The sequence below is a fragment of the Hemiscyllium ocellatum genome, chromosome 37 (assembly GCF_020745735.1).
Source record: "Hemiscyllium ocellatum isolate sHemOce1 chromosome 37, sHemOce1.pat.X.cur, whole genome shotgun sequence".
Taxonomy (NCBI): domain Eukaryota; kingdom Metazoa; phylum Chordata; class Chondrichthyes; order Orectolobiformes; family Hemiscylliidae; genus Hemiscyllium; species Hemiscyllium ocellatum.
In genome coordinates this window covers 35,114,984-35,137,126 of record NC_083437.1, presented here as the reverse complement: position 1 = coordinate 35,137,126, position 22,143 = coordinate 35,114,984, and the positions used below count along the sequence as shown (strand labels likewise).

General features: G+C 41.8%; 1 protein-coding gene across 1 annotated transcript in view; it reads left to right on the top strand.

Moving 5' to 3' along the window:
• Positions 1 to 20,499, top strand: part of LOC132833589 (protein polyglycylase TTLL10-like) — a 53,314-nt gene extending 32,815 nt beyond the window's left edge. The window contains exons 8-11 of the mRNA XM_060851957.1: positions 9,647 to 9,787; positions 12,473 to 12,589; positions 19,500 to 19,593; positions 19,733 to 20,499. Coding sequence (XP_060707940.1) covers positions 9,647 to 9,787; positions 12,473 to 12,589; positions 19,500 to 19,593; positions 19,733 to 20,367 — 987 coding nt within the window. The 3' untranslated portion in view covers positions 20,368 to 20,499. The remainder of the gene's footprint in view (positions 1 to 9,646; positions 9,788 to 12,472; positions 12,590 to 19,499; positions 19,594 to 19,732) is intronic.
• The last annotated feature ends 1,644 nt before the right edge of the window (positions 20,500 to 22,143 follow it).

Below are 22,143 nucleotides of genomic sequence, written 5' to 3'. Positions count from 1 at the left end.
TACAAGCAGAGTGCCTGAAGGGTGGAGAGATAAATGAGAGGAGGATGGGGGTGAGGAGAAAGTAGCATAGAGTACAATAGGTGGATGGGGGTGGGATGAAGGTGATAGGTCAGAGAGGAGGGTGGAGTGGATAGGTGGAAAAGAAGATAGGCCAGTAGGACAGGTCTTGGGGACAGTGCTGAGCTGGAAGTTTGGAACTGGGGTGAGGTGAGGGAAGGGGAAATGAGGAAACTGGTGAAGTCCACATTGATGCCCTGGGCTTGAAGTGTTCCAAGGTGGAAGATGAGGCGTTCTTCCTCCAGGTATCGAGCGGTGAGGGAGCAGCGGTGAAGGAGGCCCAAGACCTCCATGTCCTCGGCTGAGTGGGAGGGGGAGTTGAAATTTTGGGCCACAGGGTGATGTGGTTGATTGGTGCAGGTGTTCCAGAGGTGTTCCCTAAAGTGCTCTGCTAGGAAGCGTCCAGTCTCCCCAATGTAGAGGAGACTGCATCAAGAGAAATGGATACAATAAATGATATTGGTAGATGTGCAGGTAAAACTTTGATGGATGTGAAAGGCTCCTTTAGGGCCTTGGATGGAGATGAGGGAGGAGGTGTGGGTGCAGGTTTTGCAATTCCTGCGGTGACAGGGAAGGTAGGTTGTTGGGAGGCGTGGACTTGACCAGGTAGTCACGGAGGGTACAGTCTTTGCAGAAGGCGGAAAGGAGTGGGGAGGGAAATATATCCCTGGTGGTGGGGTCCGTTTGGAGATGACGGAAATGTTGGCGGATGATTTGGTTTATGCGAAGGTTGGTAGGGTGGAAGGTGAGCACCGGGAGAGGGGGGAGGAGGGGGTTTGTCCTTGTTAGGGTTGGAGGGGTGGGGTCTGAGAGCAGAGGTGCGGGATGTGGATGAGATGAGTTGGAGGGCATCTTTAACCACGTGGGCAGGGAAATTGTGGTCTCTAAAGAAGGAGGCCATCTGGTGTGTTCTGCAGTGGAACTGATCCTCCTGGGAACAGATACGGCGGTGGCAGAGGAAGTGGGAATATGGGATGGCATTTTTGCAATAGATAGGGTGGGAAGATGTGTAATCCAGGTAGTTGTGGGTGTCTGTGGGTTTGTAAAAAATGTCAGTGTCAAGTCGGTCGTCATTATTGGAGATGGAGAGGTCCAGGAAGGGGAGGGAGGTGTCAGAGATGGTCCAGCTAAATTTAAGGTCAGGGTGGAATGTGTTGGTGAAGTTGATGAATTGCTCAGCCTCCTCGCGGGAGCACGAGGTGGCACCAATGCAGTCATCAATATAGCGGAGGAAGAGGTGGGGAGTGGTGCCAGTGTAATTACAGAAGATGGACTGTTCTACATAGCCAACAAAGAGACAGGCATAACTGGGGCTGGAAGAAGTGGGAGGCTTCAAAGGAGAAATTGTTAAGGGTGAGGACCAGTTCGGCCAAATGAATGAGAGTGTCAGTGGAAGGGTACTGTTGGGGACGTCGGGAGAGGAAGAAACGGAGGGCTTGGAGGCCCTAGTCATGGCGGATGGAGATGTAGAGGGATTGGATATCCATATTGAAGACGAGGCGTCGGGGGCTGGGGAAACGGAAGTCTTGGAGAAGGTGGAGGGCGTGGGTGGTGTGTCGAATGTATGTGCAGAGTTCCTGGACTAGGAGGGATAGGACAGTGTCCATGTAGGTAGATGTTCCACATCCTTTGTCACTGAAGGTTTCTTCACCTTACCATCCCATCCTTGCCTCAGTGGGACAAATCTATCCAGCATTATCAGTAATTGCTTCTCAAACAATCACCACATTTCTGTTGTGCATTTCCCTGAGAACATCTGTTTCCAATTTAGGCACCCCAGTACCTGCCTATTAGCATTGTAATTGCTCCTCTCCCAATTAAATACTTTCCCATATTTTCCTTTCCCTCTCCATAACTATAGTAAAGGCCAGGGAGATGTAATCACTATCACTGAAATTCTCTCCCATTGAGAGATTTGACACCTGGCCAAGTTTGTTGCTAAGCACCAAATCCAATATGACCTCCCCTTCAGTTGGTCTTCCTACATACTGAGTCAGGAATCCTTCCTGGATACACCTGACAAAAAATGTTCCATCCAAACTATTTGAATTAAGGAGGTTCTAATCAATATTAGGGAAATTAAAGTCACCCATGACAACAACCCTGTTACTTCTGCACCTTTCCAAAATCTGCCTCCCGATCTTCTCCTCCTGTCTCTGTTGCTAGTTTGGTGGGGGGGCGAGGGGGCGCTCTGCAGAAATCTCCCAATAAAATGACTGCTCCTTTCCTGTTTCTGACGTTCACCCATACTGATTCTGTTGACAACCCTCCTGGATGACCTCCTTTTCTGTAGCTGTGATACTATCCCTGATTAGCAATACTACTCCCCCTCCTCTTATCTCCCTCCCCATTCCTTTTGAAACATCTAAACTCTGGAACATCCAACAACCATTCCTGCCCCTGAGATATCCAAGTCTCTGCAATGGCCACAACATCATGGCTCCAAGTACTGATCCATGCTCGAAGTTCATCATCCTTATTCCTGATAATTCTTGCATTAAAATGGACACACTTCATCACACCGACTGCAATTTATGGCAAATCAACTATCTGTCATTCCTCACTGATTCTCTGCACACTGTATCTGACTGTTCACTATCTACACCATCCTCAGATCCGTAGCTCCAGTTCCCACCCCCCACCAAACTAGGTTAAACCTTACTGAATGCAATATGAATATTCAGACTAAATTACAAAGCGTCTTTCCTGTATGACTATATCATTTCTTACCATTAAGTTCACAATTCACGATAAGAATTCAGCTACTGTAATTCACAATTCCAGTATGTAATTATAATAGAGTGGTCTACCTAAAACTCATATATCAATTCCAACTTTTGATCTCTACGTTCCATACTAACATGAAATGATAACATATCAAAAGATACATAATGCGGACTACATTATATACAATAGCGAGCCAAGACAATCCACTGGAGTTTTCAATCTCTCTCAGTGATTCCATTATCATGGTCACAGGGTTTACTTAAGCTTTTCAATCACTTTATTACAATAAGTAGTGGTATTATTGTTAAACTACTAATTCAGAAACCCAGATAATGGAAATGGCATGATGGAATTTGAATTCACTAAAAATATGGAACTAAGTCTACATCCATGAAACCATTGTTGATTGTCAGAAAAACCAAAGTCGTTTATTAATGTCCTTTAGGAAGTAAATTGCCTTCTTTGCCTAGTTTTGCCTACATGTGATTCCAGACACTCAACAATATGGTTGACCTTTCTTTGCCCTCTGGGAAATTAGGGATGGCGATAAATGCTGGCCTAGCTAATGATGCCCACATCTGTGAATGAACAAGAAACAACATGAGCAACTTTCCATTCCTTCAGCCCTTCAATTTAGCTGTCATCCTGTTTCAGAAAGCTCCCTGTTCAGTAGAACTGAAAGCTGGTTTCACTCATCATGTGCTGATGCCACAAACAAGATAGGTAATGTGAACTCACGCTGCCACATCAGGGAGAATGAATACCATTCCTTATTCCATTATTGCTTTCAGGGACTTTATTTTCACACAAATTATTACCTTTGGTTTTTGAAAGTAATTTAACATCAGATCTCATGTGAACTGAAAAACATCAAAATGTCTGTTTTCAACCAGCCATGAAATAATCTAATAGTCCAGCACTGAAATACTACACTTGTACATTTATAGTCAAATCCCATAATGGCTGCAACTATCCCTGTTTATGAATTCCTACAGCTTCTTTACATCTTTTGAAGTATCTGCATTCCTCCAATTCCAGCTGGGCATGCTTTAACCTAAGCCCTAAACTCTAAAATTCCCTTCAAAAATGTCTATTCCTCTTGATCTTCTTTTCTTCACTGTGCATTCCTTAAAATTGACTTGCTTAATGATCTGACCTTCCTTATGTGCAGTGCTTGCCAGGTCTCTTTTAAAAAAAAGCCTCTTTCCTCCTAAGATTTAAGAAATGCCCATATTTTTAATCTTCCACACCTCATGAGATCTTCCAAGGGAACCCAATTTATTTTCATTTGAACTAAAGATTTGCTCTTATGTTCCGTAAACAGGAGTTGATAACAATTATTGGATCTTTGAGGTTGCCACTAACAATGGACTATTTTTCAAAATGCTACTCATACAAAGAGTTGCAAAAAGCAGATGTTTGAAACTTAGTTAGATTACCCTCAATCTATTTCCAAAGAGATTATGACCGCAGACTTTAAGACAACGCATGGTTATAGATTTTGTGTGAGATATTGACATTTGCACTCCCCATTTCCAATGACTGTCCTAGATTGGAGGACACTAAATAAAAATATATGTAAAGCAAAATTCAGATTTGTCAATGAAAATAGAATTTGTGATTTTCGACTGCTTGTTATTCATACATTGAGTGCTGAACCTCAGCCATCAAGGTTATGGAGAAATGTTGCATGATAACTTAATTTGTAGATGCCTGGAAAACCATTTCTGATTCTTTCAGCTGAAGGTAGAAACCTGTAGCAGTGAAGATGAAATTTGACCCTTTGATTTCTTGTTTAAAGTTCTGTCCAATTGTCCCCACTCACTTGCACTTTACCCCATAGTCCTGCAAATGTTTCATTCAGGTGTGTTTGGGCAGAGTTGAGGAAATATTACTTTGAACCTTGCTTCGGCTGTATGTCATCCTTGTAGTCATAGAGTCATAGAGCTGTAGAGCATGGAAACAGATCCTTCAATCCAACTCATCCATGCTGACCAGACATCCAAATCTGAGCTAGTCGCATTTGCTAGCATTTGGCCCATATCCCTTTAAAGCCTTTCTATTCATATACCCATTCAGATGTCTTTTAAATGTTATAATTGTACCAGCCTCCACCACTTTCTCTGGCAGCTCATTCCACACACACTCCACTGCCTGTGTGAAAGTTGCCCCTTAGATCCCTTTTAAATCTTTCTCCTCTAGTTCTGGACTCTCCCAGCCCATGGTAAAGATCTGGGCTATTCACCCTCTCCATGCCTCTCATCATTTTATAAACCTTTATAAAGTCACTCCTCAGCCTCCGATGCTCCAGGGAAAATAACCCCAGCCTATTTAGTTCAGTCTCTTCCTATTGGTCAATTCCTTGAAGGTGGAGTCACAGGTAGACAGGATAGTGAAGTGCACTGACCAATAAAGGCAAGCATACCAAACACTTCCTTCACTATCCTGTCTACCTGTGACTCCACCTTCAAGGAGCTATGAACCTGCACTCCAAGGTCTCTTTGTGCAGCAACACTCCCTGGGACCTTTCCATTAAGTGTATACGTCCTGCCCTGATTTGCCTTTCCAAAATGTAGCACCTGACATTTATATAAATTAAACTCCAGCTGCCACTCCTTAGCCCATTGGCCCATCAGATCAAGGTCCTGTAGTACTCGGAGGTAACCTTCTTCATTATCCACTTCACCAGTTTTAGTGTCATCTGCAAACTTACTAACCATGCTAGCTACATTCACATTTCTCATGCACGTATCCAGTTCTGTTTTGAATGTTGACATTGAATCTGCTCCCACTGTTTTATTTGATATAAGTCTGAAGATACAGCTGAGGACATTTTAGTGTGATAATGATTCCATAACAACTGAACGTCAATGATACATTTTTGCTCCATCTTGGTTCTCAATGATTTGCAAATTCAGACAACACATTATAAACTCTGTAAATGTAATGAAAATAAACATCAGGATGCTGACTGCACTCCTTTGCTTATCACGCCCAGTCAAAGTTTATTTCATGGAAAGAAGTCACAGGAGTTTATTTCTTGTTTGTTCATGTGCAGGCAGCACACAGGGATTTTATCTGCCCGGGTGATACCCAGCTGAATTTGATGGGAGTGTTCAATCTCAATATGTAAATTAACAGTAACCTCTGAGGAGTGGTTTCTAAAAAGCCCCACCTTGGCAGCAATCAATAATCTTTTCCAAAAGCATGCATTTCACACATTTTCTTGTATTTTATATTATACCAGTGAACATCTCCAACTTTTCATGATTTATGGAACAGTTAAAGCCAAGCCTGCATCTGTAAAATGTTCGCTGGAGGCACCTTGTCCTCCGAGCCAAGGCACAGATTCAAGTCCCACCTACCTCAGAGGTGTGTGATAATATGCCTAACAAGGTTGATAAAAAAAATCTGCAAATATTCCTGCATAACAGCTGTCAGATTAAGAGTCTCTTCAGACATAGCACTCAGGCGTGTTTGGGCAGAGTTGAGGAAACATTACTTTGACTCTTACTTCAAGTGTAAACATCCTTGTAGTCACTGATAGTTGCACCTGATTTTTAAATGGTTCATAATTGTTTAAATCCCCAACATTGATGTCTCTCACCTTGGAAGGGTAGTAGTTGGAAGTTGCAAATTTGCAAATCGTTGAGAACCAAGATGGAGCAAAAATGTATCATTGACGTTCAGTTATTATGGAATCATTATCACACTAAAATGTCCTTGGGTATATCATCAGACTTTTATCAAATAAAACAGTTTGACACCAAAATATTTAAGACAATGTTACCATAAAACCTAGTCAAAAAGTACATTTTTAAGGAGCATCTTGAAGGAGGAATGTGAGTTAGAAAGATGTTGAGGTTTGAATTCCAGATTGATGCCTGGAAAGCCAAAGGTATGTCAGTCAGTGGTGCAATGTAGAAGATGCACAAGAGTCCTTTGATGGGATCTGACAGATAAGAGATTTCAAGGGGGAGTTGCAAATACCAGCTTCCAGGGCATTGTTGGGCTATGGTCCACTGTTTATGAATGGAGGGTTGGAAGACACATGAAGGTGGACTTTAAAGGGGGAATAGTGCCAACTGCTGGCCCATGCTGCCCTCACCACGATTCCCCCAGAGGAAAGGTTAGTTCAGCATTGACCACTACTAAAAAGCTTGCCCCACAGTGATGTCATGCTGAAAGCAGCCTGACCAAGCTGAGGGTGATCCTGTGCCTCTTGGTGAACAGGAACCTCTGTCCTACAGAGCTGGTGACCAATTAGAATGACGAAGAACATCAGTATTGGGTATTTCTGGAACTGCAAAGAACCCACGAAGATTGTCAATGGCATTTGGATTCAGGTCTTTTCCAGCATTTAGGATGGAAATGGATCAGACACAGGGGAAAGTTTGGAAGGGAACAAAAACAGAAATTGCTGGACAAAGTCAGCAGGTCTGGCAGCATCTATGGAGAGAAAAGAAGAGTTAATGTTTTAGGTTCAGAGCATCTTGGTGAGGGTGGGGGTGGGAGTGGGGGTGCCTTACATACACTTATGACAGCCCCAAACCATGTGTCCCCTTCTTTCTTCCTGTCTTCTCAATGAAGTTGTAAAACAAGAGATCCTAACTTGGAGCCATCTACCACTGCCCAACATTTTGTGATGGTGGAGATGAATAGAGCACTTCAAGTATGCAAGAGTGGGTCTCTTAAGGCTTTCAACAAACCTAAGGGTGGGTGGGTTAGTGAAGTTTTACCCAACTCCATATCATGGAAAATGTGTCAGTGGGAGGATGGCAGTGAGCTAGTAACTCCTCATATTTTATGTGCCTCACCTCCCACATGCTGAACCTATCCAGTGGGGGGAATGTACAATCCAGACCATGGAAACATAAAGCAATGCTTACAAGCCTCCAACCCAGACTACTGAAAAGCGGGTTACATTTAATCTCTCACCGGGGAGCCATAGAGTCACAGATGTACAGCACAGAAACAGACCTTTCGGTCCAACTGGTCCATGCTGACCTACCTAATCCCAACCTAATCTAGTCCCACTTGCCAGCAATTGGCCCATATCGCTCTAAACCATTCCTATTCATATACCCATACAAAGGCGTTTTAAATGTTGCAATTGTACCAATCACCACCATGTCCTCTAGCAGCTCATTCCATAAATGCACCATCCTCTGTGTGAAAATGTTGCCCCTTTAGGTCCCTTTTATATCTTTCCCCTCTCACCCTGAACCTATATCCTCTATTCTAGACTCCCCCACCCCAAGGAAACGTCACACAGTACAGAAACAGACCATTTGGTCCAACCAGTCCATGCCAAACATAATCCCAAACTAAACTAGTCCCACCTGCCTGCTCCTAGTCCATATCCCTCCAAACCTTTCTTTTTCATATATTTATCCAAATGTCTTTTAAATGTTGTAATTGTACCTGCATCCAATATTTTCTCTGGAAGTTCATTCCACACACAAACCACCCTCTGTGTAAAACATTTGCCCCTCATGTCTTTTTAAATCTTTCTCCTCTCACCTTAAAAATATGCCCCCTTGTCTTGAAATCCCCCATCCTAGGGAAAATATATCTTACATTAACACTATCTATACCACTCATTATTTTATAAACTTCTGTAAGGCCTCCTTTCAACCTCTTATGCCCCAGTGAAAAGGTCCCAGCCCTATGCAGCCTTTCTTTATAACTCAAACCTTTCATAACCAGCAATATCTGGTAAATCTCTTCTGAACCCTCATCAGCTTAATAATATTCTTCCTATAGCTGGGCAAACAGAACTGAAAACAATATTCCAGAAGAAGCCTCACCAATGTCCTGCATAACCTCAACATGACTTTGCAGCCTATTTGTTAAGACTGTGTATAGAGGCTGTAGGATTCTCAAATTTAACATCTCAAGCACCAAGATATAAAGCCTCAGAAGATGAGCTTGTTACTCCTTCAGCCTGTGATAAAGTTAATAACGCTGGTTAGCACATTACTTCCAATCATCCCACCTCTATGTTCTTGTGATTGGTCACCTGACATGTGCATCCTTACAATACACCTCCTTCCCCAGCCAATTGGAAAGCAAATAAACTCTTCATTGGCCAAAGATTTTGGACTGGCAGTCAAAAATCCTTTTTTGCCTCTGTTCAATGTTTTTATAGCTAATTATCAAACTGTTCAAAGAAATTTATTTTACTAAAGAGGCTAGGATAAATTTTAATATCCACTGTGGCCCCACCAGGACAAGCAGAACTCAGCGTGAGGATTAATTTTGTTAAAAATAGGAAATCTGGTCTCCATCTTGATTTGTTGACTTCCTATGTTCTCATCTATGATCTCTTTCCCTCTGATCTCTTCTCGTTCTGTGATCTCTTTGTACTGCTGCAATTTCTCCCTCCCAGTATGATTTTCTACACCTGATTTCCACCATGCACTGCAACCCCTTGATCTTTCTCTCTGCCCCCAGCCACTGCCAATCATTTACTTCTTGCAAGCGCCTCCTTCAAAGTTTACTCCTTCCATTCCCTCAAAGCCTCCCCTTTAATCTCGAATGCCTCTCTGTCCTGCAATAGCCACCAGACACTCCAAGCCCACTGCGCCACTCACTGACGCTAAATGTTCTTGATTATAAAATAACATCATAATAACGAGCAAAGTCTACAGAAAGTGTTCAAATATGGGGTTTCGCCAAGTGCAGCAAGTTCGGTGCAGTACAACATCCGCAGGCATACAATGTATTAGTTGACTTTTTTCTGAATTGTTCATCTGGCATTAAGTCATCCTTTCACCTGATCTCAGAAACATCACTTCATCAGGTGCTCTCATCAATTGGAATCTTATTCCACTGGTTTCTCCTTTTTTTCATCTTACAGTTTGTACAGAAAAAGAACCCACTTTACAGTGAGATGAAGGAGGATACAGTCTGGTCCATGGAGCACTTGAATGATTATATTAATAAGCATTATATGGAAGAAATGGATCTACCAAAGGACTGGGTCTTCACTGTTTTTGAGGTAAGTTTAATGTCTAACTTTCACCTGAGTTCTAGTTAATGGAACACGATTATCTTGGGATTAGAGGAGTGAGGTACAGTTCCCTTAGTAGGTTTGTGCTTTCACTCAGGTTGGTCTTTCCTGTTATACTATTTCTGATCAATTTAAACTGATGTAGAGCTGAGAACTTTTCACTCAGTCCTCAAATGGGCCTCAAATGAGACCAGCTGAGGAATCAGTCATTTTGTTGAGGAGACCCAATAGCAGTGGTCAGCCTGACCTATTGGTCCTCATTTGGACTATATCATGGACTCGCAAAGAAAAATGACCCTTAATGAGTCATGAAATAAAAACAGCAAATACTGGAGAAACTCAGCAGGTTTGGCAGCATCTATGGGGAAAGAAACAGATTTAACCTTTCAAGTCCAGGGACTCTTCGTCAGAGTCTGATCTGAAGATTCAATGGACTCAAAACATTAACTCTGCTTTCTTCTCATAGATGCTGCCAGACCTGCTGAATTTCTCCACCAATTTCTGTTTCTTCAGCATCCACAGTTCTTTGCTTAGCCTCAATGAATACTGCATTGAGCAAAGTTAGCATGTTACTCGGGATAGCATCCTAATCCTCATTCCTTCCAAAACTGGCACTTTACATGTCAAATTGAAGAGCAGCAAAGTAGAGGGACATCCTCCCAGGAATACTGGGGTGGTGCATTGCCATCTTTTTAGGGAGACCAAGTTGCTGTGGAAACATACACATTTACATATGTGTTGTGGTCTGAAGCTATGAAAGGTGATGGTAGAGTAGTTAGTTTCCATCACTTAGCTGACTAAGAATCCTTCTGTCACTCTCACACCCTGCTATTGCTGATTGTTGGAAGGATTTGCATGTTGATAACCATAGCTGCGATTTGAATGTACTTTCCTTAGCTATCAAGTCCTGAAGTATTTGCATGTTTCATGGGTGGCACAGTGGCTCAGAGGTCAGCACTGCTGCCTCAAAATATTAGGTTTCTGGGTTCAACTCCACCCTTGGGTGACTATCTGTGCACATTCTCCCTGTGGCTGTATGGGTTTCCACCAGGTGCTCTGGTTTCCTCCCACAGTCTAAAGATTGCCAGTTAGGTGGATTGGCCATGCTAAATTGCCTATACTATCCAGTATGTTGGATTAGGCTAGTTGGATTATCCATGGGAAGTGCAGGGTTAGAGATAGGGTGGATCAGGGAGTGAAGATCTTTGGAGGGGCAATGTGGACTCACTGAGCTGAACGGCCTGCTTCCAGTCTGTCGGGATTCAATTCTATGGTTCTATGTTGATAAACATGGCTGCATTATGGATGTACCTTCATTAGCCATCAACTCTTGGAGAGGGATTTGAACCATGGAGTATCTGGCTCCAAGATAGAGATTTTTTCCATTGCATCACATGACCTCCCTCTGTAGTGCTATAGGTGTAAATCATCAGGTCTTCCATGATTCTGTGAACTTTGCTGGGAGCTGTGGAAGAGGTCCCTCTCTGGTGGACCCCTGTTCAGAGCTTTGCCCCAAAGCTCGAGTCTTCCTCAATCAGATTTTATCAGTCTGCTAACAAATTAGATCTTCACTAGGAGATTTGTTTGTAACAGTATTTTTTCCTTCCAAGCAATAAACTTGTGATAATGCAACTGGGCAGAGTTTTGTTTCTGGGTTCCATGGCAAGGCTTACAGTTATATAAGTATGCAGATATCATTCCAAAAAGAAGTAGACATGTGAAAGATGATCCATGACGTTTGATGAGAAAAGATTAGCGCTTTACCTCTGAAAGTCAGGATTCAGGTTCAGCTGAGGGAGAAGGTATTAATGTAGATCTATTCACCAAAGTCTGAGAAGAAAATCATAAAACAGTTTCAGTCAGTGTTAGTCCCATTGAAATGGACAAACAGGATGCAGTCACTTTTATAACAGCTGATCGGCACTAAGTAAACTCCAATAAACATCAGTGTGATAATGACTGGATAATCCACTTTGCAACATTGACTGAAGAATAAATATTGACGAGGGCACGAGGGATGACACCCCTGGTTTTATTAATAATCACAGAATGGCTCCAGTAGAAGGGAGGTCATCTGGCCCATCGTACTCATGCTCGCTCTTCGCAAAAACCATTACCTCTTCCCACCTTCACTCTGTAACCTTGTAACTTTTTTCTAAACTTCTGATAACTATCTCTTTTGAAAGCCTCGACTGAATCTGCTGCCATCATACACGGTGTATTTGAGACGTTGCTTAAATCACCATTGCGTCCTTTACTGGTTATCTTAAATCTGGTCCTGGATACTTCTACCAATGGGTGCAGTTCCTCCCTCACTGTTCTGTCCAATGCCCTTGTGCCTCCTCTGCGATCATGATTTTGGACCTCTTTTTCCATGCACTTGAGAGACAGTTGGAGCTTTGGTTCAATTAAACGCAGTACCTCTCAGTGTACAGGTCTCCCTTTGTGTACAGGTCTCCCTTTGAGTACTGAAGGTTCTGAATTAGCTGCTTAAGCCTCTGGAGTGGGTTTTAAATGATCACCTTGTGATCTAAAGATTAATTGGGAATCCCGGAAGGGAATGAAGTGCGTGTGTAAGTGTGTGAAAAAGAAATAAATTGAAATGCATTTTATACTGTCACTCGGTTGAGAAAATTAATCCACACGATTAAAAGCATCATAACCTCCTTGCAGAAGAGAATGCAGAAAATCATGATTCAATGTTTCTTCGCCGTCAAGGGAAAACTAGAATGTAAACTGGGCTACTTCAACCTCCTGGGCTGCGATTTTATAGTCGATCAAAACTTCAAGGTAATTGTAATTTTTGTCCTGTTCTGCTGTACAGTTTTGGCCATTATAGGAGTAAATGGGTTGCTGGCGATCCATCAGTTTAAAAGCTGGATGTGTGGTAACAGGTCCATGTAGACATTTTAGTTGATGCTTTTTGTGATCCATGGGATTTAAAGGAAAACCTGACACGTTGAACTATTTCTCCCATGGACAAAGAATGTTGAGATGATCCAATGGCAAATTACAAAGAGAGGAGTCATGATGGCCTGGTAGGTTAACAATCCTGAGGCCTAGGCTAATGCTCTGGAGTCAAGAGTTTAAGTCCTACTATGGTAACTAATGGAATTTAAATCCCATCAATAAATCTGCAGACTAACCACATTCTCAGTGATGGCAACCATGAAATTATCATAAGTTTTTATATCAAACAATCTGTAAATGTCCTTCAGGAAAAAATAAACCACAATCCATAAGACCATAAGGTAAAGGAGCAGAATTATGCCACCGAGTCTGTTCCATCATTTGATCATGGCCGATTTGTTTCTCAACACTATTCCCCTCCTTCTCCCCATACCCTTTCACCCCCTTACTAATCAAGAACCCTATCTATCTCAGTCTTAAGTACACTCAATGACTTGGCCTCCACAGCTATATACAGCAATGAGTTGCACAGATTCACCACCCTCTGACTGAAGAAACCCCTCCTCATCTCGGTTCAAGAGAGTTATCCCTTCATTCTGAAGCCGTGTCCTTGGGTCTCTCTTACTAATGGAAACATCTTCTCCATGTCCACTCCATCCAGGCCTTTCAGTATTCTGTATGTTTCAATAAGGTTCCCCTCTCATTCTTCTAAACTCTATCGGGTACAGGCTCAGAATCCTCAACTGTTCCTCTTATGACAAGCCCTTCATCTCGGATCATTCTTATGAATTTTTCCTGAACTCCCTCTAATGGCACCAAATCCTTCCTTCCATACAGGAACCAAAATTGCTCATAATTTTCGAAATTAGGTCTGACTAGTGCCTTATGGGACCTCAGCAGTACATCCTTGCCCTTATGTTATAGCCCTGTCAAACATTGCATTTGCCTTCCTTATCACCAACTGAACCTGCATGTTAAACTTAAGATAATTCTGAACTAGGACTCCTAAATCCCTCCAGATTTGCTTCATATTTATACTCACAGAATTGTACAGCACATAAACAGACGCTTCAGTCTAACTCTTCCACACTGACCAGACATCCTAAATAAATGTAGTTCCATTTGCCATCATTTGGCCCATATCTGTCTTAACCTTTCCTATTCATGTACCCATCCAGGTACCTATTAAATGTTGTACCAGCCTCCTCTGGTCACAGGCCTCCAGTCCAAAAAGCAACTCTCCACAACCATCCTCTGACTCCTACCTTCAAGCTAATTTTGTATCCAAATGGTTCTCACTCCCTGGATTCCAAGTGGCCTAACTTTGCTGACCAGTCTCCCTTGTTAAACACCTTGCTGAAGTCCATATAGACACTGCTCAGCCCTCATCAATCTTATTTGCCACTACTTCAAAAATCTCAATCAAGTTAGTGAGACACAATTTCCCATTTGCATAGCCATATTGACTCTCCCTGATTTTCCAAAAAATATGTAAATCCTGTTTCTTGAAATCCCTTCCAACAATTTACCCATCACTGACATCATGCATACCAGTTTACAGTTTTCTGGCTTTTCCTTACCTAGTTTTCTCAAATAATGGCACCTTATTAGCCAACCTCCAGTTTTCCAGTGTCTCACCTATGGCTATTGTTGACACAAATATCTGAGCAAGGGGCCCAGCAATCACTTCCCCAGCTTCCCACAGATTTCTGGAATAACTTGATTAGTTCCTGGGGATTTATTTCTGAAGCCTTTCCCCATTTAGAAAATAATCTATGCCTGTACTCTTCCTAACAAAGTGTACAATCTCACATTTTCCCACATTTTATTCCAATGGTCCAATTAAGTCCTTATCTAATTTGTAGCCTACATGTCACACTAAATGTATCAGTGTGGCTGACTTTTCTCTGCCCGCATCAATCGATCCACTGAGTTCCAATTCAGTGATCCCCACATCCGATGAAAGAATAAAAGGAAGAAAAGAATGAAAAACTGCTGTGAAAAGGTCATTTCACTTGGATGCTAGGTGTGGTACCAAGAATTCGAAATTAAGATCCTTGAGATGGATTTTATTTCCCCCACTAGGTACAACAGAATGTGCAGATACCATTGATTCCTTGAGCTTTAATTCCTCCTAAAATGTGGGTTAAAAATTATCTGATGAGTAACAAGATTTGAGGTTAGTGGGTTGAGTTTTGAATAAGGTCATCAGATACAGTTCTGTTGGGTTAATGCTCGGAGCTGACGACAAAAGATTGAATCTTCAAAGCAAAATAATTTCTTCCACTTTTTTAGCCTTGCTATATTTGTAACACTTTGGCTATCCCACAAGGCTGGTGTTCAAAGCATTCAGCAACACTTTTAAGACATAATCTAGTCTAGGACTTCAGTGCAGGACTATAGGTGTTTTGCACTGTGAAATGTACTATCTTTTGGATGAGCTAAATCAAGGGGTCTCTCAGGGGCCTAAGTATCTCATATCAATCTTCAAAGAATTACTGAGGTAGCATCATCATACATACGCCTGGGAGTACTGAGTCTGTAATATTTGAATCTGAAGTTGACAGGTACAGATGGAGTTTCACCAAAAAGATGGGCTAAGACAGAGGTAGAGGTGAGCCATGTAATTGAGGGGCAATTTCACTTCAGGGCAAGAGGCAACACAAGGTTTTGAACCATCAGGTTTGGACTTTATCAATAGCAGGAGATGGATTTGCTGGCAAGCAGACAAGGCTGGTGCAGTTGTAAATCAGGATGTTACCAACGTACATGGGAAAGCCCACGTCTGCAGGCAATGTCACCAAGGAAAGGTCAAGAAAAATCCCTAAGAACGTTGAAGGGAATTGAGGGGAAACCACTGCTGTTGTTACGGAGTCTGGTTACTATCAGGAAGGTACTACTATCAGGAACAACTCGGTAAATTTGGAAAACAAAGGAAAGGTGTTAGAGGAAGATGAAGCTATCAGAAGCATATGAAGCGATCAGTACCAAGGCCACAATCACAGAGGGTGGCATTTTGTAACTTTACTCAGGTGCTTTGCAATGCTGTAGATAATGGAAATCTGATTGGACAGATTCACACATGGATTTGGGAGAGAGCAACAAAATCAAAAACTTGGACATAGGTGATTGGAGAGGGCGTGGTTGTTTGTGAGAATTTCAACTTTAAGGAGAGCATATTGTTGGTATTTTCATAACAGAGCAGACAGTGTTTCGGGGAGTAAACCATTTACAACGCCAGATAGCATGGGAGCCTGGAAAGGAATTGGCTGGTAAGCAGTATAATGGGTTTAGAGTTCAAGGAATACACTATGGTTCACATGGACAACATAGGCCCAGGGAAGCCATGACGAAAAATAGGAGCAGAGCGAGAGAAAAATGCATATTTAGGGCTAATATGAGAAGGGCGATGAGTATCTGAGAAGGAGAACAATGGCTTTATGGGCAAGATAATGGGGGAAGTGAGATATAGCAGGGGAAGCTGAAAGGAGACTTTGTTCTTATTAATAAAGCCTATGACCTTGTCAAGCTTGTTTGAGGTGACAAATAGGAAAGAAAGATAGGTTAATGAAGATAATCAAGAAGCTAGGGGTTATCCTTGCTTTCAGCAACATTAGAAACCTGATATTGAAGCATGGGAAGTAGCATGGGAAGTTCCAAACTCATTGTCCAAATGGAATTGCAAAACATAAGTTAAATTGGAATGAAACCACTTTATCTCAGCTGTACAGTGATATACAAAATGCATCAAGAACAACATACAATGTTTAATTTGTGCTTGTTTGGGGAGATGGTAACTCAGTGGTATTATCGCTAGATTATTAATTCAGTGCCTGACCATGGTAGGGTTCTGGGGACAAATCCTGCCATGGCTGATGGTGGAATTTGAATTCAATATCTGGAATTAGAAATCCAAGGATGACCATGAAACCACTGTCAGTTGTCAGGAAAAAAAAACCATTTGGTTCATTAATGTCTTTTTGGGAAGGAAAGTACAATCCTCATCCGGTCTGGCCTACACATGACTCCAGACCCACAATTATTTAGTTGACACCTAACTGTACTGTAGGCAATTAGGGATGGGTCATAAATGCTGGTCTAGCCAGTGACACTCACATCAGTGAATGATTAATAAAAAAAACTGTTTGCTTACTTATTGAATTACCTCTTAACAGGCCTATTCAACAATGTATGGAAACAATTGGTTGTTGGTTCTGGTGGCTTCATATCTGTTGCCTAGCAGTCCCCAGCCCAATCGAATACACACACATGGCAGTATCTAATGTTCTGCTCACCCAATCATTTACTTGGATCACTTTATTGTATGTGAAACACTGCACAATGGGTTATCTCACCAAGTAATTGAAAGGGAGGGAAGGGAATGGCAGTTACAAGAAATGGAGTCTTCTCATCTTCCAGTAAATTGCAGCTCCAGGCATTGATATGTGAACAGTGCATAGTGCATAGTCCTAAAGTACAATAAAGGAACAATATCGATTCGTGCATTGACTCAAGCTCAGAATCCCAATAACCTTAATGGAAATTATGAATTTATTTATAATTGTCACTAACAAACTTCAAGAATCTCCCTCCTGACCTTCCAACAGTGAGGCACTCCTTCAGCACTAAGCCTCCAACAATGCAGCGCTCCTTCAGCGCTGACCCTCCAACAGTACAGTGCTCCCTCAGCACTGATCCTCCGACAGTGCAGCGCTTTGAACAGGCAATTTCTGAGAAACCAATTTCACTCCTGAGCTGTTAATCACAGTAGTAAAAATAATCAGCAATTCAAGGGCATTCTCACATGGCCTCAGACATTCCAGTTAGACCCAGTAATGAAAAGCAAGGCTAATTCAGCAAAGGGGGACTGGGATTCAAGTGGTTTACCAAGCTGTTGTTCATGAGAGGAGTGCCCCCTCTGAAAAATGATGTGGCTTTCTTTAAGGGTTAAATTGATGGTCTAGAAAGGTGCACAAAATACAACTGAAAATTCGACACATAAACAAATATTGTGAATGCTGGAAATCTGGAAGAGAAACTGAAAGCTCTGGAAATACCGTGCTGGTTCCAGTATCCTCCATGGAGAGGTTATTCTTTCATCTGAATTTCCTGCTTTTAGTTGAAAAATATATATGTACATTGTTAATAAGTAAACATTTACTATCAGCATATCATAAAAGTGTGGGTATCAGGAAAGAAAGAAAAGGACTTTTTAATTATGAAGAATTATGTGAATATGAAAATTTTTCAGCATTATATACTGGATATTTAAAAAAGGAGCAAATCCTGAAGATAATTTACAAACTGATTTGTTGATATTATGAAAAATCATGAATAATATTTTCTAGGTAGTAAATAAAAGAGGTGAATGACTGGTAAGTGTACAACCTCCATTTCCTAACCTTTTTCCTTTGTGTACATTCCATTTGACATGTTTCTTATCAGCTTCTATCTCATTGTTCACTATCTCAACAGTGCACAAAAAGTGACAATTTAGCCAAAGCCCATGCCTGTTATCTATATATCAACACGGTTAGTCAGTCTTATTCTCCCCACCCCACTGCATCCTTGTTACTCTGCAAGTGTATTCCCACTTTTAGCTAATTTCCTTTTGAAAACTACCATTACATTTGCTTTCACTATTTTGTCATGCTGTGCATTCCAGATTATAACAGTGCCATAAAAATTCTCCTCTGGTCCTTCTGCTAATGATCATAGATAGGTACCGTCTGCTTACCGATAATTCTTGCTCATCAATGCATTTACTGCACAGAAATGCTTCAATTTTGAACAAATCTATTAAAACCCTTAACTTCCAATTCTATAAAAAGAACAATCCCAACAGTGCACTGGTATGTTTGGAGGTGTTAGTTAAGCCATCAAGATCTTTTTCCCAAGCCTCTGCCAAAAAAGAAACTGAGTGAACTCAAGGATGACCTGAAGCTCGTCCTAATGAACCCTCAGAAACACAAAAGGTAAGCAGAAGTCACCAGCTTTATGTCCATTTCCTAACCTCTCACGTCACCCCACAGCAGGCTGATTAATGAAACAAATGATTATTTTAAACAGGAATTCACCTATCTGAATGTTTATTGAAAGAACAGGAAGATCCAAGGACGGATGTCAAACAGCATAAGAACTGCTGTTTGCTCATCTGTTAGGAGCAACCATTTGCTTTGGCTGATGGTCAGTGTAGGTCAAGGCACCTCTTGGCTAAGGAAGCTTATGCAATTGATATGGTAGCATCACTCAGATCAACCAGAATCTCTGAAGCATAACAAGTTATAATTGTCAGTAGATCTAATGATTTTGTTAAAATGTGTGCAGGAAACACCATTTATGTTCTGGTCAACATTAATGCTTTAACCAACACCACCCAAAATTGCACTAGTCATTCATGATATTTGTTTCTATAATTATCTCAATAATTACTGCATTTCAAAAAATGAGTTACTTAGTTGTGACATCCTTCCCTATAGAAGGTTACTCCTTACAAGACCAGTGTGATCTTCTCCCATTTCTACATGAATTACCTTTTTTCCATTTTCAAATGTTTAAGTGGTTTTGGTATTGAATTGTCGCGCTGACCACTAGGCTACAGATAGTGATTCAAAAAACATGCAATGAACCTGACAGCCCATAGAGATTGGGAATGTAATTGAGCTGAATTTGAACTCAGATCATAGAAATGGAATACCACTCGGTCTAAGTGCACCGCCCATTGCTGTGGAAACTAAAGATGGTAGGCATACACCTGGATTAACAGTTCTGTGTTTGATCTGTTCATCAGATTTGGTTACTGGAGATGAATGCCAATCCGTCTTTACAGAGACACTGTGAGGTTCTCAAAACAGTCATCCCTAAATTAGTGTACGAAGCTCTTGGTAAGATGGTATTGCCTTCATTTTGTTTTTTCAGAAGGAGATTTGTGGAAACTATTGATATTCATTTCATTGCTTGAAAACCACTGCTTTCATAAACAATCAAATGGTCGCATTGAACAAAATTCTTTTCTCTTCTCAGATGTGGTACTTGAGATATTCAAAAAATGCAGTAAAGGATTACATGTCTTGCCACTTCAGTCACAAAAAGAGTTTGTTCTGATATACAATGGGGATCATCAGGAAAAGCTTACTAGGTCTCTGCCTAGGACAGAAAGCAATGTGTCACCAACAATTCTTAAGCAACCTTGTCGAGTGGCTGTGGGTTCTGTAAAATGCACTGAGAAAAGTCCAATGCAAAAGTCTATGACTTCTTCAAATCCTGCAGTTGCTTCAGCAAAAATTCTTCAGAACAAACTTTCCTTTGTACCTTACACAAAGCTGCCAGCCATCTCACTAACAATGAAACAGAATACATCGAAGACTAACTTTCCAGCAAATTTCCAACTGGCTGCAGCCTCCCCTGGTGAAAACAGCGAACTAAAATCCGACAGACATGTAAGTGCTTTCAAAAAAATACCAATGACCACACAGTTAAAACCTTTAGTCACCAGGAACCCACATTCTAGTTCCCACCCTCGGCAAAGTTTGGTGAGCAATTCCTTGTTGGTCAGCGGTACCTTTCACCCAAAGTACATCAACACGATGGTTGCAAAATCATCGGAGATGAAGATGAGCTCCAAAGAGAACAAGACACCATCCGGTGATGCGGCCTAGACAGCTATGATAAGAATGGAAAATCACAAGGATTACACATCCATTTGGTGCTAACTTAGTTTCTGCTTAGCCAGGGTTGTTTCTTTAAATTCCAACCACCTTCTTAAAGAACAGTTGATTACATCTTTATCAATGTGACCTCATTGAAGTGCATAAGATATTACATATGATAGGTTCATGTTTATAATCACCTGTACATCAACAGAAAATATCCTTGATTGGAATGTATTGGTTACATATTTTGTGGAATAAAAGGAACTTCTTTCATGTTGCCATTTTTTTCATTTTAACTGAAGCATTCAGGGCTTCTCCCTCCCCTCCCTTATTTTAAATGCAAATGTTACCTTATTCAGCTGCAAGAAATCCATCCAATTCAAAGAAGACTGCATTTGTCGACACCAATGCATGCTCGATACACTACTCATGTCCATTTAAACAGTTTGGAGGGACATGGCTCAGGAGCCAGGAGGGTTAAAGGGGACATGGCCTGGGAACCCTGAGAGAGGGGTGATGCAGTTTGGGTTTCAGGAAAAGGGGAGGTGATGCAGGATTCAGGAGATTCTCTCCATTCCTCTCCAACTCTTCCATTTCCTCATTCATCTTCTCCTCATCTCCTCGTCCTCTAACCTTCTCCAATCTGAATGAGGGCTGTGCAACATGTCACTTCCACACACCCCCTTCCCACCTCCAAACTCATACACATAGGCATGCACTTACTGTAAGCTGGTGCATAGGTCATTTCACACATTCACCTTTTAGCCCCTGCTTTTGTAGGTACAGGTTGCAAGAACTTTGAACATTTAGGACAGGTAGAAGAGCTCAGATTCCTCCACTTAAACCTTCTCCATCCTTCTCTCCAGCTCACTCGCAGTCCCTGACCATTGACTACATTAGAAGTCATTATCCTAAGAGATTGGAGCATTTACTGGAACAAATTGTCCAATAACCTTCCGCACTGATGCGTCGTAGTGTCTGCAGCTCAGTTTCCAACTCAATGAGACTGAGCCAAGATTCCTCCAGCCATAGACTCTTAGAGTGATAGAGTCATACAACATGGAAACAGACCCTTCGGTCCAACCCGTCCATGCCGACCAGATATCCCAACTCAATCTAGTCCCACCTGCCAGCACCCGGCCCATATCCCTCCAAACCGTTCCTATTCATATACTCATCCAAAAGTCTCTTAAATGTTGCAATTGTACCAGCCTCCACCACTTCCTCTGGCAGCTCACTCCATACACGTACCACCCTCTGCGTGAAAATGTTGCCCCTTAGGTCCCTTTTATATCTTTCCCCTCTCACCCTAAACCTATGCCTTCTAGTTCTGGACTCCCCGACCCCAGGGAAAAGACTGCCTATTTATCCTATCCATGCATGCCCCTCATAATTTTGTAAGCCTCTATAAGGTCACCCCTCAGCCTCCAAGGCTCCAGGGAAAACAGCACCAGCCTGTTCAGCATCTCCCTCTTGCTCAAATCCTCCAACCCTGGCAACATCCTCGTAAATCTTTTCTGAACCCTTTCAAGTTTCACAACATCTTTTCAATAGGAAGGAGACCAGAATTGCATGCAGTATTCCAATAGTGGCCTAACCAATGTCCTGTACAGCCGCAACATGACGTCTCAACTCCTGTACTCAATACTCTAACCAATAAAGGAAAGCATACCAAACGCCTTCTTCACTATCCTATCTACCGGCGACTCCACTTTCAAGGAGCTATGAACCTGCACTCCAAGGTCTCTTTGTTCAGCAACACTCCCTAGGACCTTACCATTA